Source organism: Pituophis catenifer, unplaced genomic scaffold, assembly GCF_029215685.1.
Source record: "Pituophis catenifer annectens isolate HBS135680 unplaced genomic scaffold, rPitCat1.0.hap2 SCAF_2, whole genome shotgun sequence".
NCBI lineage: Eukaryota > Metazoa > Chordata > Lepidosauria > Squamata > Colubridae > Pituophis > Pituophis catenifer.
Genome location: NW_027256882.1, coordinates 208,257,659 through 208,279,099, shown reverse-complemented (window position 1 = coordinate 208,279,099; position 21,441 = coordinate 208,257,659). Strand labels below are relative to the sequence as shown.

Genomic DNA, 21,441 nt, shown 5'->3' with positions numbered 1-21,441 from the left:
TCATTTCTCTTAAGGCCTAAATGCAGAATCACAGAGATCTGCCATGCCAATCTTGTCGGGCTCTACCATATCACAATCATACAGGTAGTTCTCGACATACAACAATTTGTTTAGTGATGGTTCTAAGTTACAACAGCACTGAAAAAAGTGGCTTATGAAAGGAAGATTTTCCAAAAATAATGAAAGGGTTACGGATGGGTATTCAAATTATGCAGCAGAAGGAGATAAGGGGTAAGGCAGAGGGAACATTCAGTCTGGGTCTCCTGAGGCATTATTGCCCTCTTCAGGATTCCAAGCGATTTGATCTAACCTACTTTCTGCCTGAATTCATCAGAGTCCTCTATTCTAAACTTCATTGTACATGTCTAAAGCTTTTCTATTCCTCTTCCCCTTAAAATCACAAATAGAAGGATAACGAGTCACTTTCTCTCAAAGTTTCAATCACTTTTACTTCTTCAAATAATCCCTCCCTGTTAATAAGAATTAAGTCTAAAATAGCATACTTTTTCACTTTTTCAATAAATTTTTTTTTATTCAAAACATTAAAATACAAACTCCAAAAAAGAATAAAAAAGTAAATACAAAAACAAACAAAACTAGATGACCGCCCCAAAAAATAAAAAATAAAAAAGCATATGTATAAACTGTCCACCCTAGTTGAATACTGATAAATATATTTCAAGAATAATAATTTCCTCCCCTTTCAAAACAGACACACAGTTTATGTACTTCTACAACTCTGCTTACCTAACCCATTTGACCTGTCGTCGATCTACTATATATATAAAAATGCATAGTTAACAGATAAAACCAACAACCCGCAAAAACGGGATGCACAGAGCAGGCTGGGTTCTACTTACCTCCGCTACTGGTTTGCAACAGGAGCATGTGTGCGCCCTTGCTTCACTCGTGCGTGCGCTTCTGCAAGAACCGGACCAAACCGGGAGCAACCCACCACTGGTGCAGAGGGTTCGGGAGGCCTGCAAAATGCTCCTGCGGGCTGGGGAGGGCAAAAACGCAACGCGTGGAGGGTTTGGGAGGCCAAAAACGGGCCCGTTTTTCACAAAAACATGGCACACAGAGGGTTTGGGAGGCCTGCAGAGTGCTCCTGAGGGCTGGGGAGGGCAAAAACGTGATGTGGGGTGGGTTTGGGAGGCCAAAAATGGGCCTTTTTTTTGTGAATCGCGCGCAAAGCACATGCGTGAAGAGAACCGGTGGTAACACCAGTTGGAACCCACCACTGCTCTGCGCATCCCGTTTTTCACAAAAACAGGATGCGCAGAGGGTTTGGGAGGCCTGCAGAGTACTCCTGAGGGCAGGGGAGGGCAAAAACCTTTTTTTCTTGTTTACCTCTTCGAAATCTCGGTGTGTCTTATGCTCCGGTGGGTCTTATACTCCGGTGCGTCTTATAGTCCGAAAAATAGGGTAACTCTTTGTTATTTCAACCATCTTCTGACAAAAATATAGAGTTAAATTTGCACCAAATGTCAGGATGGACAAAATCTCCCATTGTTACTATCATGTGTTTCTTTGAAAATTTTGCTTTCTTGAGAAGAGCTTATCTACCGTATATCTTCTGCCTGTCTACACAAATCCCACAATGGTATCTCTTTTGTTTCTCTCTTCTTTTATTCTTACTCAATTGCTCTCAGCAGGATTTCTGTGCTCTTATGAATTTCTGTACAGGCATCTGCTTTCTTTACATAGAAATACAACGCTCCCTTCCTTCCTGTTGAGTCTGTTCCTTATGTATAAACTGTAATCTTCCAGGGGTATGTTCCAATCATGTCCCATCAAATGACAGTGATGCCTCTTGCATCAAATTTGCCCCTACCCCAACCCCGCCCCGTATTAGGGTAACATGTTTCCTCTGTTTGATTCCCATATTCTTTGCTTTGTTGTAGAAACATCTAAGATTCAGCGGCATATTGCCTTCGAATATTGCATCTGGCTGTCATTGCAAAAAGCTTTCGATAAATCCATGCTATACAAATTTGATTCTTTGGGAAAACAAATAAGTCCAAACTATTGGTCGTTACTTCAGCTTGGGTCTTGTAGTGCTATAAATTTATTTGGCTGTTTAACAATTATTTGAACTGTGTTGCTTAGTTTCCCTGGGCATTGCTTGTAATAACACAAGCAACAATTTCATGACAAATTGAACCATAGCTTATAAACTGCTAATTCACACTTTTGTGCCCTGTGTATTTTACAGGTTCCTCTCATGAGGTACTAGTTCCTCCTTATAGTCAAATTCTTCTTGCTGCTCAATTGTTCAGAATTCATTTCTGTGTTTCTGCAGTTCAATTTGATTCTTCGCTGAGCATTTCCAAGTTTGCAAACTTCACTGCCCTTCCTTCACCTTCATATATTGACTTCCCAAGGAGGAGCACTTTTTCTTATCTACCTCCTTTTCGATCCATGTTGCGAAAATTTCAATAACTGCTGGGTGGCAGTAAATCGAGGTAGTAGTCCTTGATTTACAACCATCCATTTATTGACTGTTACAATATTACAGTGACAATGAAAAAAGTGATTTACAATCCAGTCCTCAAATTTATAACTGCTGCAGCATCCCCACGATCACATGATCAAAATTCGGGTACGTGGCAAATGGGTTGTGTTTATGATGGCTGCAGCAGACACTGGTCATGTGATTGCCATTTGTGACTTTCCCAGCCAGCGTCCAACCAACGAAGTCAATAAAATAGAATAACAGAGTTGGAAGGGACCTTGGAGGTCTTCTAGTCCAACCCACTGTTTAGGCAAACCCTATACCACTTCAGACAAATGGTTTTCCAATCTCTTCTTTAAAACCTCCAATGTTGGAGCATTTACAACTTCTGGAAGCAAGTTGTTCCACTGATTAATTCTTCTAACTATCAGGAAGCTTCTTCTTAGTTCTAGGTTGCTTCCCTCCTTGATTAGTTTCCATCCATGGCTTCTTGTCCTACCCTCAGGTGCTTTGGAGAATAGCTTGACAATGGAGGAAGCCAGATTGACTTAACGATCACGTGTGATTCATTTAACAACTGCCATGATTTGCTTAACCACTGTGACAAAAATTAAAATCGGGCATGGCTTTAGTTAACAACTGCCTTGATTAGTCATAGAAATTCTGGTTCCAATTGTGGTTATAAATTGAGACTACCTGTAAAAAGTTAATGGTGTTTTGTATTTCTTTTCTGCTATCTAGCAGTCATCTGGATTGTTGCAGTTAGCTTGGTATTTAATCATCATCTCCCCAAGGAAAAAATAATAATAATTTACATGATGAGGAAAGAGCAGTTAGCATGGCAGGAACAGCAATGATGTGTGTGCAAACTGATGATTTTCATCAACTGGGGAACATAAAACTGCTCCAGCAGAGTAGGAGAGTAAAACGTTCTTATCTCATTTTACATTCTGACTCCCCCGTGGAGTCGTTTAATTTGCTTCTCAGAGGAAAGGCAAGAACGTTAAGGAACAGGAGAGGGGAGTGAGAAAAACCTAATATAAATTACGAGTATCCCTTTCTAATCTTTTTCAATCTCATTGTGCAGGTGATGAAAAGAGATTGCTTGGAAAGGCCCATGGTTTTTTTATAAACATTTCAAACCGTTTGCAGTAAAGAAAATATTGATACATAGCTCACCAAAGCTGTAAGATATCTTTTACTCAGCGCTACTGCCTTCCGTGATTCTACTTTGTGATTCGGTGTTTGTGTGTGTATTGCGAGTGTTTGTGAGTGTGAGAGAAAGAGAGAGACTGACTGCTGTGCTTACTCAGCCTTGAAATGTGGAGATGTATAATTAACGGAGGGGGGGGCATTTGAGAAGTAATTACTGTTACTATCCCCTCCAGAGCAATGTACACGCCCAATAAAATCACTTTGCTCACAGAATTATCTGTCACCTAGCAGATGGTGAAAGTGTGTATTTATAAACTGCTAAATGGATGCACCACAAACTAGTTCATTTTCTGAAATCAGGATGAATTTTATTTTAAAATATATACCTAGTTTATATGTACCTTGGGTGTTTATGGATTGGCTGCAATAAGCAAAGCAAAGTAATGATTTTCATTATATTTCTTATTTTGAAGAAGCTCTTTATTCTACACTGGTAAACAGAATAATAGAGTTGGAAGAGACATTGGAGGTTTTCTAGTCGAACCTCCTGCTCGAGCAGGAGCCCTTATACTATTTCAGATAAATGATTGTCCAGTGTCTTCTTAAATGCCTGCAGTGATGGAACACCTACAAGTTCTGAAGGAAAGCGGTTCCACTGGTAAATAGTTCTAACTGTTAGGAAATTTCTCTTTAGTTCTAGGTTGCTTCTCTCCTTGGTTAGGCTCCATCCATTGTTTCTCATCTTACCTTTTGGTGTTCTGGAAAATAGTTTGACCTCCCTCATCTTTGTAGGAGCCCCTCAAATATTGGAACACTGATATCATGTCTCCCCTAGTCCTTTTCATTAGACTGGACATACCCAATTTCAAAACCATTCTTCATATGTTTTAGCCTGCAGCCCCCTAACCCAGAGTCTCAACATCCTTTTTATATTGGAGTGACCAGAAATTCCAAGTGTGGTCTTATTAAGGCTTTGTAAAGCAGTATTTGTTCTGCCCCAGCTCTGGATTTCCGAGGATACTGACACACACCAACGGTCCTTATCAAATTTATTAAGTAGCAAGAATAAACAAGACCGGCAAAGGTTGGCAACCAGCCCAGAAAGCAAGATATGATAAACCAAAATACTCTGATTATAAATACGAGTTGTTTCCAGCAAGAACTCACTATTTGCATGTGATTTAAATAGGCTAAGGGAGTGGTCAATTATCCTCAAGCCCTACTCTCGAGTAGACCTCCTCCTCCTGAGTAGCCACTCCTGCCTTTTGGCAGCCCTGTGTGCCCGAGCATTGAGGAGAGGCTCCTCCACTTCGCTCTCTCCACTGGAAGGAGCTTCTGGAGGTTCTGAAGGCCTTGGCTGAGTCTCTGCCTCTGGCACCACATCCTCTTCAGCCTCCTCGCTGTCCGACGCAAGCGCTGGCTGTGCAGGCTGCTGGTGCGACATCACACCAGCCTCTTCTTCATCGGGATCAGCCACGATCCACACAGGCCACTGGCAGGCCACAACAGTACTAGAACTTCATGTGATCTTGATTCTATCCCTCTGTTAATGCAGCCCAGGATTACATTGGCATTTTTGGGTGCTGCCACGCACTGTTGACTCAAATTTAATTGATTGTCCACTTGGACTCCAAGATCCCTCTTACAGTTATTGGCATTAAGTCAAGTTTCACCTAGCATAAACCTATAAAGTTGGTTTTTCTTGCCTAAGTGTAAAACCTTACTTTTATCTATGTTGAATTTCATTTTGTTAGACAAGGCCCAGTGTTCAAGTCTGTCAAGATCTTTTTGGTTCTTGAACTTGTCTTCTGGGGTGTTTATAATTATAAAAATTATAATGGTAAAGATGCAGAACAGATTTTCCTGTGCTGGATTTGTACAGATTTTTGGTCTCCTCAGTAGTTTGTTTATATAGCACAGTTGATTTCACCTTTTGCTTATTATTCTGAAGAATAATAAGCAAAAGGAAGCATTTGAATAGAATTGTGATTCCATTCTGTATGATGAATTTAGTGCAACTCAATTTCCAGTCATTACGCTAAGTCTCAGTGGTATTTCTGTGAGCTCAGCCATTGGCACTTTGAAATCATGGTTTAGAGCTTAGCGTTTTATGGGAACCAGGCTACTGTGATTGTTCAACAAACTACAATTATAGCAGTCCAATTAATTATATCCCCCAATTTTTTTACAGTTTTATTTGTATCCCCATGAGATTGATCTAACTTGGTCTAACCTTAGTTTGCATCTCATTAAGCCTCATTTGATACTTGGAAAGCATCTGTTATTGGGATGATGCTATTTTGGGAAGTGAGGTCTTAATGAAGCCAGGCTGTGTTTTGGAAAGCAGAAATTGCTGGAGACGTTTCTATTGTATTTGCTGATTTAGCCCATCACTTTTATTTTAGTGCTACAGTATCTGCCTACTCATGTCACCCTTGTAATTATAGTCTCAAAAATTAGTGTTAAGTTTGTCCTCAGTGCTGCCAATTTTTTTTTTATCATGGTTTTGCTGTTCTGTTGAAGGAATAGTTGTGAATACAAAGAAATCTTGCATCCTATAATTACACTTTCATTGTCTTTCATGATAGTTTGCCTTTTTTTTAAAACAACAACAAAAACTATACATTCTTCATTTTCTGCCATTTATTAATTACGCTAAAAATTATAATGGCAGTTTTTGAAAGCCGGAAATGGGATAAAGTAGCAAAGAATATTCATCTATTATGTGGAAGAATGACCTGTTACTTGTTTATGCCTTTCTGTACCACATTTTGACTTAGAATGTTGATCAGACAAAAAGACAGGTTTCGGGATTTAAAATCATTTGCTATATCAACCTCAGAAATTCAGGAATAGTATCAACCATGTGATTATGTTGATGAGTTTTAGACTCTTTTCACTTTGCTGGATCTAATGTAGCTATTTTAGAGGCTGCAAATATTTCAAACATGATTCAGATGCAGCTCTTATGTAGTGTCTTTTGTTCCAATAACACAACCCAGCAAAAAACCCTAACCCTATTCATAACCCTTTAAGAATCATATTAACTTTAAGGGGCTACTCTTAATGGGTCAATATATATATTTTAGACTCTTTCTTACAAAAGTCTGGGGGAAAAACCAGAAAAGCTTTAAAAAATAGAAGTGGGATGTTGTGTTTTTACTCTGCAAGATTCAAATAATTTCTTCTGAATCATTTGTGAAGCATGCATAGCCATATTGATTTAATCTTTTTAAAAAAATCTTAAGAAAACTGAATAGGGGCTAAGATTCGAAGCTTGCATTTTGCAGTAACATACCAATACAGGTAGTCCTCGAGTTACGACCACAATTGAGCCCAAAATTTCTGTTGCTAAGCGAGACAGTTGTTAAGTGAATTTTGCCCTACATTTTACGACCTTTCTTGCCACAGTTGCTAAGTGAATCACTCCAGTTGTTAAGTTAATAACAAGGCTATTAAGCAGATCTGGGTTCCCCATTGAGTTTGCTTGTCTGAAGGTCGCAAAAGGTGATTCACATGATCCTGGGACACTACACTCGTCGTAAATATAAGTTGCTACATGTCTAAATTTTAATCACGTGACCAGAGAGATGCTACAATGGTTATAAGTGTGCAAAACAGGCATAAATCACTTGTTAAGTGGCGTTGTAACTTCGAATGGTCAGTAATTGAACGGTTGCAAGTCAAGGGCTACCTGTATACAGATGACCATCATATGAGGTGATTGGTGCTGGATTGTTGAGGACTAGGTTATGTGACTAAGGTCAATCTGTTGATATTTCAGATGTACATCACTAGCACAATCAAGACAAAGAGCAGTCGGCTTGCCAAGCCAGTGTTGTGTCTGGGGACACTTTGTGCTGCCTTCCTTACAGGGCTCAACCGAGTTTCTGAGTATCGAAACCACTGTTCAGATGTCATTGCAGGCTTCATCTTGGGAAGCACAGTAGCACTCTTCCTGGTAGGTGGATAAACTTTTACTATCTTTTTCATATGGAGAATTCCCCTGCCAGTATCCAAACTGGGCCAGCTTGTTCATACAAGGCTGAAGGAAACAGAAAAGTCTTTTTCAGGATCAATTTGCATCCAGAGAGCAAAGGACATGCTACTTCCTGCTTCCATTATTTGTACAGAAATTGATCAGACTTTTACAACAACTGTGGTCGGTCAGTGGTTTTCGGCCTCAGCTATACTTGTCGCAAACTCTGCTTCCCAACATCTCTGGTTTACTTCTCACCACACAGCATCTGTCCCATGAAATAGCTACTTCTGTTTTCATCTCAGTCATAAGTTTGTGCACTGTTATCTAAAGCGCTGACTGGGAATTATGTGATACGATCATGGATTGCTGTAATATAAATCTGCTTTGAAACGTTTTAGCAGTTGCTTTAGAAAAAAGAGTGTTAATGATCCTGAGAGTCAGTAAACACCTTTGCTAGATGTTGCTCAGCAGGAGCCAACATTATATAGTACACATGGAATGCTTTTAGAATATACAAAAGCTTTTAATTGGTTGCAAAGTATGAACAAGATAAAATTGGTAGTTTATGAATGAATTATGAAGAATGTCGCGGTGGCTCAGTGAATCACGGTGAGTCACGGTGGCTCACTCTAAAAGAAGGGATGCGATGGCTCAGTGGCTAAGACACTGAGCTTGTTGATTGAAAGGTCGGCAGTTCAGCGGTTCGAATCCTTAGTGCTGTGTAACAGGGTGAGCTCCCGTTACTTTTCCCAGCTTCTGCCAACCTAGCAGTTTGAAAGCACGTAAAAAATGCAAGTAGAAAAATAGGGACCACCTTTGGTGGGAAGGTAACAGCATTCCGTGTGCCTTTAGAGTTTAATCATGCTGGAGACGACTTCAGACGGCGCTGGCTCTTTGGCTTTGAAACGGAGAGGAGCACTGCCCCCTAGAGTCGGGAACGACTAGCACATATGTGCGAGGGGAACCTTTACTGTTACCTTTTAAAAGAATGTCATTCAGTGATAGAAACTTAAGTCCATGCCACAAAATGCATGCGAATATCTTCTGGGTTTTAGTAATTATAATCGCTCCAGGAATCTTCTTTTCTCTTTCTGATCCCAAGGGCATCTGCGTAGTTCATAATTTCAAGGGAGCACATGGGACACCTTCAAAATCAAAACTAGATGAACAGCGAGGCGTGCCCTTGATGGCGTTTCCACGAGTGGAAAGTCCTTTGGAGACGTTGAGTGCCCAGGTACCATATAACCTTCTGTTTATCTATTTCTCTTTTTGATTAACTCTTTTTCAGTAGTTCAGTTCTTTATATTACAAATAAACTTGGTAGTCGGTTTGCTTTTATGTTTTTAGCATTTTCAGCAGGATAAATAACAGGGTAAAAAAGGCAACTGTTTAGAAGCACCATATTTCATTACACCAATCCTTCCATCCTGCATTTTTATATTCTGTTTCATCCATTCTGGATTAAAGGTAATCATTTAATTGGGACAATCTGCTCAATAACCAATACCCTCCTAAGTATCCACTCTTGGCAATTATATTTGAGCCTTTGAACTACTTCAGATATTATGCCCTGTACAAGTATTTTTAAAGCAGGATGGGGAATTGTGTTGTAATCCAGTTCCCATTAACTCCAAAAAACAGGGTAGAACCTCATTAAATATGCTACTTGGGCCTGGAAACTCTTGCATTAAGTGACATTGTTGTAAGTTGCCACATAACTGTGCTGCTTAGTGACAGCTGTTCTGGCAGTCCCAGTTGTCATTGTTAAGCAAGGACTGTATGGATTGTTAAGCAAAACAATGTGCTTTGTTGCTGAGCTGCGTGATGTGATCCCAGAAATAGCCGCATTGAATTGAGGGCTCTCAGAAAATGGTGGCTGCTTCTGGGGTCGCACCGCACAGCCCAACAACAAAGCTTCCCTAAGCCAAGCTCTGGAACTCTTTGAAAGGTACATACACAATCGGCAATGCAAGTGAGAAAGAGGGTGTGGGGCCCGGTGGGGTGGAGAGTAGGCCCAGTGTTGGAACAGGGCAGGAAGAGGAGCATGGGATGCGTTGAGGTGGGGGAAGCCAAATGGAACCCCTGGTTAGAGCCTGCACCAGTCATCTCAGGACCTCCCCCCCCGGGGCCCCTGAATGTGCTCTGCTTAACAACTCGCACATTTGTTTAATGACCACATCGAGAAGACCAGCGATGGGTCATAAATGGGGCAATCACATGAATGCTTCTCTTAATGGCTGTCATTAAGTGTTAGCAGGACTACTTAACTACTTATTAAGGATTATTTTTTCAGCCTTATTGCTTCCAACCTAACAGAACCTTGGAAATAAATAAGGGGATCAGATCAATGTCTCTTCACCAGACCACCAGCAGGATAACGCTCCAAAAATGAACAAAATGGAATTATGTTTGGGATTTGGAGGGGAAAGAGAACAGAAAGAGTTTGAAACAGGAGAGAAATTCTCAAAAAAATTGTAAAAAAGCCTGATAGTTATGAAACAGGCAGTTAGGCAGTGTCTTAAAAAAAATTGATGGATCCTCAATTAAACCCTCTTTCCTTTTCCTTTCTGGTCATGTGTCCTAGGGAGAAGTGTTTTGAACAGGTTAAAAACAATTCCAGACACCATACTCTGTGTGCTTTCCCTACCTTATTTCTTATTTGTCCCGAGATCAACTGCTGTGACTACATCACTGCATACTAAAGCATATTCTGTCTCTTCTCTCTTTGTTCTGCAGAATCATTCTGCCTCTATGACCGAAGTAACCTGATCTGAACAACATCAAGAGAATTTTTTTATTGACCTCTGCTACAGTACTCCCACCAGAATACACAGTTATACTAATTGTCAAACTGTGATGACCAGTATTATTATGTTATGTCTAGTTAGGAACTAATGTTTTGTACATTTTTGTATGAGGAAGTGATATAGCTTGCCCTGGAATTCCCACCCACTTTCTTTTTTCTTGTTGTCAGCTTTAATATATTTATGCCAGAATTTAAGACAAATGAAAACAAAAAAGAAACAAGACAAAAAAATATGAACTCTTTTTTGATTACAATGTGTTCTGAGGCACTACACCTTTGGGAATTGTTGATGTTTTGTGATATTTGTACACACAAACTTTTTTGTTTCGTTTTGTTTTATATACAATAAATTAAATGATAATTATAATACTAATTCATTTTTTACCTTTTTATTACCAGAGATGATGCTTCCAGTAAGTGAGTTCAGATTCAGCATTGGCAGTGCAATTCTACAGAATTCATACTCGTTTTCTAGAAGTTACTGTAGAATTGTCTCTGCATGACTGCGATCTGGCCCTTTAGATTATCAATAATGAGAAATATGTACTTTGAATGCTGGTTTAACATAGCAAGACTAAGAACATGTCTGTTTGCAAACTTTGATTCCTCTTATACAAGCCCCATAATTGTGACTGTGACTAGAGCAGGAAATACCCTGAACTTTTTTTCAGGAGTCCAATTTTTTTTATGGAGCTTGCTCAGGAAATTGTCCCAAGGGGTTATGCTCATGGTATGTAATCTTTGGGTTGTTGACTCAAGATTAGTTTCCTTAGCCCCAAGGTCTTCATTGAATGTGCATAATTCACACCTCTTGCTTAGCAGCTTTTTGTTGTCTCGTAGAGTCTGCTTCAAGCAAATTTTCTTCATGTAAAGCAACTAGCAAAATTTCTTTCGGCAAGATGGAAATTATAGAGAAAGCCTGCGTGTGAATGCACACCTCTTGTGCACTATCCTTAAGATTATTGCCTTGATCTACAAGAACAAATGACTGCAGCTTTTAGTCGGAATCCAGTTTAGCACTAATAGTTTAGCAGATTGGATCAAGAATTCATAGTGTTAGTCAAAAGACTGTATCATTAGCCTTTTAGTAGATTTGAGGAACCGAAGAACAAGTTGGGATACTTAGGAGAATGAAGTATTATTGCAGTATTATTGCAGTCGCAGGCCAAAGAACAATGGCCTGCACTAAGCTGAAATCCACCTCAGTGTGATACTTTTAAATTTCTTAAGAACTGTCTCTTCCTAAGAAGCATGAAAATCATGTAGGAAAATTTGTAGCCATAATCATTGAATCATTTACCAGAATTCTACCAAATGAGCATTTTTTTTGCTGTAGACATATATGTATCGCTTTCTTGTGACATATGCATGCGTTTCTAATACATGATGAACTTTGGAAGTAGCACTTAACCTTGGAACAAATATATTAATCTCTTTAGAGCCACTCAAAATCCTGTTATTTCATACAGTGCTTCACAGAAGGCTCCAAAATGATCCCGAAAATTGGAAACCATCACTGTGTTACCAATTGGTGTTTTGTAATAGAAAGAGTGTAAATGTTTCATTGCTATATTTGAGCGTATTTTGCAACTCAGAAAGATGCCTTAAGGCAATACATTTGTGATTCAGTTTCACTGGTGCTAATATATTGTAATACCTTTCACGTTGACACAAGTAGGAAATCAGTTGCTGACTATGTGTGTCAAATATGAACCATGTGAAAAGCATCATTGTTGTGCCTCCTCAGAAATGGCCCTCTTCATTCATAAGGAAATTTAAAAGAAATTTAGAACGCCAGTTCAAGGATGAAGACTGGTCAAACTTGGTACCTTATCTCTGCTTTTCCTTTTCTCAGCTCCCTGGGAAGATAAGCTATCAAGGAGTTAAATGGAAACACCAAGGAAAAAGGCAGCCAAAAAGGACTTTGGGTTTCAACAATTTTCCTTGTTTTCAGAGAGGGACTCTTCTGAAGAGATAGAATTTAGCATCTGTTAAAATAAAATGCAATGCCTACAGCAGCTGTTGAATTCCCCCAAAATGTGGGTGTTCCTTCCTCCAAGTAATGCCGGCTTAATTTTCTGAATCAAAATGTAACACATCTGTATTGAAAACTGATTTTCATTTTGCGGTTTATTGTTAACAAATCAAAGGAAATGAAAAAGGACCAGTTTGCTGATCTCATCCTCTCCCTCTCCCAGTCCTAGAAATTTTCTGCTACATCCCATTTTTCTAGCATGATCATAATCACAATAGTGTTTCCTTTGAGAAATGGAACTTCTCTCTGTATTTTTGCTGGAATGCCTGCCATGTTGATTCCTGGGTTTTTGTATATAATTTTTTTTTCCAAAAGAGATAAAAAAAAATTATCACAAAACTGTTTGCATCAGGGTTTTGTCATTTTTCTAGGAGTTGGGAGGGATATATGAGACATGTCTTATTTCTTAACTATGTTCTTCAGCGTTTCATGAATAAACCTCCAATCATAGATTTCCTTTAAAAAAGGCATCTTGTTGATACCTCACCGGTACTTTAGAAAGTGCAAGTCATTAAGAATCCTGTTAAATCAGCTAATCTCAAAATTGTTATCCAATACATTTAGAAGATGTAGTTCAGAGATTCACAGTTTGGGATCATTAGGGGCTATAATTGTATTTTTCTCTTGCATATGATACAAAAACATTAGTCCTGAAGTTCCTTACAAGAGTGCCCTGTTGAACCCATTATATATCCAATACACAATACAGTACAATAAACCAGTGATTCTCAATCTTTTCTTCACCATTGACCACTTTTAAATAACGTTTATGACCACAGACCCCCAAGACTTAACTCAAGATTTAAATCATAATTTTTTCTCAAGCCTTCATGGACCCCTTGTGGCCCCCAGGGGTCCGTGGATCACAGGATGAGAACCACTGCAATACACAATAGTCAATTGGAGTCACTCATTGGGGAAAGACATTAAAATACCAGCACTGGGTGTTGACCAGGCCAAAATTGACAATTGTAACCATAACCTTAAATTGGACTAAATATGAGCTTACAGAGGACAAAACCAGGAATCTTATCAAAAACACACCTTCAGAAAATAGCTAAGAAAGAATCAAATCATTAAGAGCCAAACAATATTTTTATTTATTAAATTTATTTGCTGCCCATCTTGCCACAAGGCAACTCTTATGTGTGCACCTAATAGAAATGTAATCAGGCAAAAATGCCTGGAGGGCAAGCAAGCCCTTATCCATTAACTGTTGATGAATTTTACAGTTCACTAAAGCAGGGACTTTGGCCACTAGGAAGGATTTTGTTCACATCAGCTGTTTGAAACATTTGGGATTTGGGCTTGGAGACTTCCCTCCCTCTAGCTAGTGCCTGGTCAACCTAGGATGTGGGCATGTGAGGGTGTGCAGAAGAGTGAATGAGTGTAAGAGCAACAACATACAGTACTTAAAATCAGTAACGCTTTGTTATGGCTTCAAATTTGACAAGAGTCTCAGCCTTTGGTTGAAAGTAATTTGTATCTCCAAGTCTTCCACCATGGACAACCATGGCTATGCATTCTGCACATTCCGGCCATACTGTACCTTTCTGGATCATCTAGCTAGCAGGGTTGCTACAGATTCCACATTCCACACATGCAGAAGTGGGAACAGGTTGCATAAGTGGAGCAAGTGGTCATAAGACAGACCTGGATATTTTTAAAAAGTAACTATTGATCCAACTTGGATTCTTTTCTATAGAGTCGATTAGCTGGATGTGCATAACATACTAAACTTTAAACCTGGATTAATAGAGTTAATATACCATGCTGTCCTGTCTCCCCCCCCCCCCCACACACACACACACAAATAAAGCATATTCTGGTTTTATGAAATTGCCTTCACCTAATACGATAAAAATAGCTGGATTTCTATGTGTTGACCCCACAAACTATCCAATCCCACTTTAGTCTAAAGGGTTGTAGAAATCAACCCAACAGTTTAGTATGGTGATTGATACAAGAGGAGTGTATGAGTGTTGTTCTTGAGTGTCTATAATTCACATCATTTGCAAAGATATTGTTTAAGCAATGAGATTATGCAAACAAATGATGTTTGTATCATTTATATGTCATTATGCAAATATCTCACCATGAACTCACCCTTGATGTTAGTATCAGTATCACTTTCCAGCCCTACCTCTATGCAGGATCCATGGCCTGATAGTCATGTCTAGAGACCGACTAGCTGCTGCTGATGAATGCACAGCCAGCCTGTAATAAAGCTGGTCTCATCCATAAATTTATTTTGGATGAAGGGGTGGATCTTTCCATTGTTGAAACTTACCTGGGCATAGGTGTGGGTGAGATGTTCCCCCCTTGGAGATGTGCCCAGCCAGATTTCCTGCATTACATCGGTCACAATCACAGAATCACAGTAGAGATGTGGCAATGATTATCTGAGACATCCTAATGGCTTTGCAGATTGCCAAGTGTCTCAGCCCTTGTTTGTGAAGATGAATTCTAGCAGCAGCATCAATAGCACTTGGACCGCTTCAAAGTGCTTAACAGCCCTCTCTAAGGGGCTTACAGAGTCAACATATTGCCAACAATCTGAGTCTTCAAAATGGAGGAAGGATGGAAGGGTAAAATAGAGGAAGGATGGAAGGGTGAGTCAATTTTGAGCCGGTCAGAATCAAATTCCTGACAGTGAATTAGCCTGCATTACTGCATTCTAACCACTGCGCCACCATGGCTCAGTTATAGCCTGAGAAGAGACTCTGGCTTATGTACCACTCTTCCTATTGGATAGTAACCTCCTACCTGAACTGCTCAAATCTGGCTAGACAAGCAGTGGAATTCCTTCAATCTGCTGTCCCTTCAATTGGCATGGACTCAGAGATATCTTGTAAATTCTCGACCACCATGGCAACTATGGATCTTACCCAAATTATTTCTGGCCAAGCTCCTTGTGGATATCACACGTTTGTCATGGCTTTTATGTTGCATCAATACATGACCTAGAGTTGGGGAATGTTACCATCAGTCCCTTGACATAGACAAATCATTCCTTATTGGTTTGGAGTTCTCTGGTGCTGCATCTCCCTGTGGGGAGGCAGGATCTATTTGAATAGTCTACCCCAAGCACCTGATAAACCCTACTGGATTCCAGAGTAAGCTTGGAATTGTTCCTGGGGCTCTACTACATGGTTTAACTGAGACCTTTGTTGCCATTTGCAATGAGGAGGAGATTCTGGTCTTCAATTAGATGGCACCTATGCAGACTCCTATTCTTGAAGATCCAGGAGAGGGCTCTTGTTTTCAGAGGAGCTCTGGGTGATAAAGCATAAAAGATACCTAAAATGCCACTGAAGTAAAACGAAGAGTGAACTCAACCAAACACAGGTAAGAGTCTTTCTAAGGAGTATCTGTTGGCACTAAGGGTAACAAAGCATTGCTATTTCTCAACCATTATTGTGACCACAGAGCGCCAACTGGAGACATCTTCAAATGAATAAAATTCACAAGGGAACAAGAAAACAACACACTACCCTTCCTGGATATCCTCACCAGCAGAAAAAATTATAACAAATTAGAAATGCGTTTCTTTCAAAACATAATGCACGCTAACCGAGTGCACCATTACCAAAATAACCTAACTTCCCACCCGAGGAGCTGTGTAAGAACATTACAGATAGTCCTCAACTTACAATAGTTCATTTAGTGACCGTTCAAAGTTCCAATGGCACTGAAAAAAGTGATTTATGATGGCTTTTCACACTTATGACCATTGCAGCACCCCCGTGGTCACATGATTTACAATTTAGATGCTTGACAACTGACTCACATTTATGACGGTTGCAGTGTCCCGGGGTCATGCGATTCACCTTTTGCCACTTTCTGACAAGCAAAGTCAAGGTGGAAGCTAGATTCACTTAACAACCGTGTCAATTTACCAACTGCAGTGATTCATTTAACAACGGTGGCAAGTAAAGTCGTAAAATGGAGCAAAACTCACTTAACAAATTTCTCACTTAGCAACATAAATTTGGGGCTCAATTGTGGTTGTAAGTTGAGGACTACCTGTATTAAAAAAAAAAGTATAAATGCATTACAACAACCAAGAACAACAGAAGAAGGAAACAGATCACCTATACCTCTTCTAACAAAATGAATATCTGCACAACTTAATTAAAAAGTGTCTGACTATTTGATCCACTGCAGCACAAACAGCACAAGCTATGGAAAGGGTAACATTACCATATATCAAAAACATTTCCAAAACAACAGACTATTACAACTGCATGGATACACTATAGCACTATATCAACTAAAGCCCTCCAAAACATTTTAAGTAAACCAAAAGAAGGAAAGAACAAAAAATTAAAACAGGAGTCATCTATAACTTACAGCGTAAGGACTATAATAGCCATTATGAATAACATGCAGAAGACTAGCAGAGCATATCCGTAAACTCCAATTAGCAGTCAGAAGGCACAATTAAAACTCCTTAATGTCACAATATAGATAGACTCAACTGTAGTGTAAACTGGGAAACTATTAGCATCTTAAACCAGAACAAATTAAAAAATGCTTAGAAGTTTAGCATTCAGACAAATCAACCATTGGCAGACTTATAAACCACATCTACATACCATTCAAGAGACAAACAAAATGTAAGAAACAAAAGACCAGAAGATCATCTTCCGAAGCCAACACCCAGACAAATAAAGATTAATATCAGACAAACTATCAAGAAGAAAACAATATTCCAATCAAAGAACTACCAAGAAACACACACACACACCACCAACTGACAGGGCAAACTACTGTATATAAACAGGAAGCAAATTTCACATTTATTCACACAGAGGTTACGTAGTTGTGTAATGGGGCCCAGATATCACAAGCCAGCCAGTTAAATGTCAGAATATCAATGATTCCCTAGTTCAACCCTGAGCCATATATATAAATATTCTCTTGTAATGGATAACTTTATTTTCTTACATGAGATTCCCACTATTTTTATAATGTCATAAAAGGAAATCTGTCTTATTTATACAGCAAATAAAATTCATTGATGTAGATTTTAAAAAAATATCTACAGCTGTCTTATATGGTTAAGATGGTGCCTATTTCCTTCCCATTCAATTAACAGAAGTTTGCTATCTGAGAGGTCTCCAATGTTTAATAGATTAAATTAATTGCTGCCTCAACACCATTTTATATATGACCAACGTAAGAACTTCTCTTATGAACATATTCAGAATAAATGAAGGTAAAAAGAAGAAGAGGAAAATCAAGTCTCAAATATTTTCTGGTGACTCATTTGGATATCCATAGTCTCCTCAGATGAAAAACAGCCTGGGGGGGGAAAAAACCCACCCCCTCGAGTTCTTTGTCTCCAAAAAAAAGCATGCATGAATTATTTGCTTGGATGGATTACAGTATTATTATTTGCAGGGAGGTAAGAAACATTATTTGGGAACTTGGGAAAACAAAAGCAAGCTTTATCTGCACTTATACTGATGCTGTTTTATCAAGGACAAATGGCACCAGTACTTTGTTTTAATTCCTACTCCCAATTGATCTTCAGATTTGATGGAAGCTCTTGCATGCCCAATTCATCTAACTTTGAGATGTCTTTTACAGGTGTACTGTAGAAATCCAAGACATCGCCCACACTCTTCATTTGATGGAGCTGGTTATTGGGGACTGTGTGGTCCAGATCTGCTGCCATTTGTGCCAATAGCTGAAACTTTAAACTGATGTCTGCTAGTGATGTCCTCTGCCAGTCACTCAAAACTGAGGATCCCCAAATCTCTCTCACACGAGATTCTAGATGATTCTGGAGATATTCAGGAGGAAGGTATTTTTTACTTCGTGGTGGAGGGCAAACGTCTATCACAGGGCAAACATCTTTCACGGGTTCTACTACTGGCTGATCTTGTTTCCTGTTGAAATAAATTAGAAGAGGATTTATATTCAAAGGCTTACTATTTATAATTTATGTCCTTTAATCCAAGACAATCATTCTCCCAAAATGGTTTGTGGGCTGTATAAATGTTTGTAAATCAAAACATAATAAATATTACTTCAATCCAAACAAATGAAGACATTGTTCAACTCCTTCTCGTAAAGTCATGGGTAGTATGGCCCTCTGGGACAAAGAAAAAAACAAGTTGTGTTGAATTTTGTTGGAAGTCTTCTTGATTGAGAGATCTGTCCCATAAAACAATTGGTTAAAATAGCCTTGACATCACCTAATCTTACTGGGATTGCTAAAACTGCTGCATATGTATGTAGGCATAAATCTAAACTCAGAATCTTTTCCCTCAAAATCTAATACTTCAGGGACACATCTCATATTTATTAATACTAATCTGACTACTTTGCTCAGTTTTCTGAAGGAATAAATCAGGTACTTGAACCCAAATGTTCAAATTACCAAAGCCCTTGAGCAAAAATACACCTCTTTAATAGCTTGCTTAGGTATTTACTGATGTTAGCTCATGCGTTATCTTAAGCTAGCACTTTATTTTTAAATGGAAACTAGGAAGGAACTAACCATAAAAACTAACTAATGCAGACCTCCAATTTAGTGTTCTGCTTATCTCACTATAAGCAGAAAATTTAATCTGTGTTATACTCAGCATTTGACATCATTACTGATCAGCATTTATTATACAACCATATAAAGGCTGTTGTACCCTCCTTCAGTGGATGGTACTTATACAGATAGTCCTCAACTTACAACCACAATTGAGCTAAAAATTTATGTTACTAAGTGAGAAATTTGTTAAGTGAGTTTTGCTCCATTTTACAACTTTTCTTGCCACATTTGTTAAGTGAATCACTGCAGTTGTTAAATTACTAACCCGGTTGTTAAATGAATCTGGCTTCCGCATTGACTTTGCTTGTCAAAATCTGGCAAAAGATGGTCATATGACCCGGGCCAGGACACTGCAACCATCGTAAATGTGAGTTAGTTGTCAAGCATCTGAACGTAAATCACGTGACCATGGGTATCCTGCAATGGTCATAACTCTGAAAATGGTCATAAATGGTCACTTTTTTCAATGCTGTTGTAACTCTGAATTGTCACTAAGTGAACTGTTCTAAGTCAAGGACTGCTTCTAGTTTGTCCTCAGCACTGTTCAAATAAATTAGGCTGTGTGGTCTTCCCTAGTACACTGGATCATGGGGAATTTTTTCCCTTTTATTTCCAAAGAGCAAAGTTGCCAGCGATAAAGAATCTAACCAACCAACGCTGGCAGGAAAATGTTGAACTGTAAATCAGGGTTTTGAAACATAACAACTTGGGAAGAGCGGTATTAATCATTGCAATTTCAGAGGTAGGAAAACATAATATGAAGTTTAAAGGTGCCTGACATTCAACACACAACAGGTAAAAGCTGCAGAATAATAAAACTTGAGATTTTGCGTTCTAAGGACTCTCTCTCTCTCTCCTGCAAACATCTGGGCGATCCTAAAACAGCAGCCCAGTCTCTCTTTTTGCTGCCATCTAGTGGCATTTGAATTTTTGCAACTCAATTCTGTTAACCCACTGTCTTACTCCAACTTATCCCCATGTCCCCATGCTTTTTCAGGAGGCAACTGGACTTGTGTTTTTTTTTCCTTTGAAGACGTTTCGCTTCTCCTCCAAGAAGATTCTTCAGCTCTGACAGGAGAGTGGGGAATGGAAGGATTTATATTCCTTGCAGACAGCTGGTCCTTTGCATCCTTTTAGAGGCTCGTTGAAGCACCTGGAAGTTTATCTGTGTCCTCAGGGTTACCTGAATAGTGTTCCTGAGGACACAGATAAACCCCCAAATGCTTCAACGAGCCTCTAAAACAGAGGTCTTCAAACTTGGCAGCTTTAAGACTTGTGGACTTCAATTCCCAATTCTGGGAGTTGAAGTCCACAAGTCTTAAAGCTGCCAAGTTTGAAGACCTCTGCTCTAAAAGAATGCAAATGACCAACTGTCTGCAAAGTATATAAATCCTTCCATTCCCCACTAGCCTGGTCAGAACTAAAGAAGCTTCTTGGATGAGAAGCGAAACGTCCTCAAAGAAAAAAACCAAGAAAGTCCAGTTGCCTCCTGAAAAAGCACCTTTGGGACAACCATGACCTGGTCGACTGAGACTTTCTGCAGACTTTTAACTCATCCCCATGTTATGTCCCCGTCCTAATACGATGAGCCTCTTTCTGTGGTTATTGCATGGAAAGAAGCCCATCAGACACTTACTTCTTCCCTCCCCAGAAACTCCTGCGTCCAGGAACCCCCAAACTCAGCCGGTGTCTCCACACTTTCAGCAGCACGATGGGAGCCGCCATCTTGTCGACGCAAAGAAAGCGCCGCCCCGCCGTTGGGAAAGAGGAAGCGCGAAAGCCCTTGGCATTGTGGGATATGTAGTTTGTGCCTTTCCCACATAGAGACATAATAGGATAGAAGTAACTTGACGCGATTAGCGCTACCTTAATGCGAAGTCGCTTGTAATCAGAAAATAAAACGTGAGGTTTTCCTACGGCTCATGCCGTAGCAATCGGCGTATGCTCTGATTTTTTTTTCCCCTGCCCTGGAAAAGGTGCGGAAGACGAAGTAGAGAGCGGAAAGTACCGCTTGGCTCAGCTTTGATTGGGAAAGAATCAAAATCAGTTTGAAACGGAGCAGGTTTTAATTGCACCGAGACTTTCTTGCCCCTCTCCGCCGCAGAGAAGTGAAGATCGCGGGGTCTAGCCGGGCAGAAGGTGATTTCCATTGGATGAGATTTATACAGATAGTCCTCGATTTACGGTCAGTTTAGCGACCTTTCAAAGTTACAACGGCGCTGAGAAAAGTGACTGGTGACCATTTTTCAGAGTTACGACCTTTGCAGCATTCCCCACAATCATGTGATCAGAATTCACTTGCTTGGCAACTGGTTCGTGTTTATGACCATTGCAGTGATCTAAGGTCATGTGATCACTTTTTGCAACCTTCTGACAAGCCAAAGTCAGCAGGCTAGCCAGATTCACTTAACAACCGGGTTAGTAACTTACTAACTGCAGTGATTCACTTAAC

The 21,441-nt window shown here is 39.5% G+C and overlaps 2 protein-coding genes across 2 annotated transcripts in view; one reads left to right on the top strand and one right to left on the bottom strand.

Moving 5' to 3' along the window:
* Positions 1 to 10,361, top strand: part of PLPPR1 (phospholipid phosphatase related 1) — a 52,048-nt gene extending 41,687 nt beyond the window's left edge. The window contains exons 5-7 of the mRNA XM_070935492.1: positions 7,395 to 7,571; positions 8,695 to 8,826; positions 10,329 to 10,361. Coding sequence (XP_070791593.1) covers positions 7,395 to 7,571; positions 8,695 to 8,826; positions 10,329 to 10,361 — 342 coding nt within the window. The remainder of the gene's footprint in view (positions 1 to 7,394; positions 7,572 to 8,694; positions 8,827 to 10,328) is intronic.
* Positions 10,362 to 17,352: 6,991 nt separating this feature from the next.
* MRPL50 (mitochondrial ribosomal protein L50) lies at positions 17,353 to 20,779 on the bottom strand. The gene is given in 3 exon segments (XM_070935491.1): positions 17,353 to 18,330; positions 20,626 to 20,761; positions 20,764 to 20,779. Coding segments are annotated over 3 exon segments (531 nt in total). The 3' UTR covers positions 17,353 to 17,951.
* Between the last annotated feature and the right edge of the window lie 662 nt (positions 20,780 to 21,441).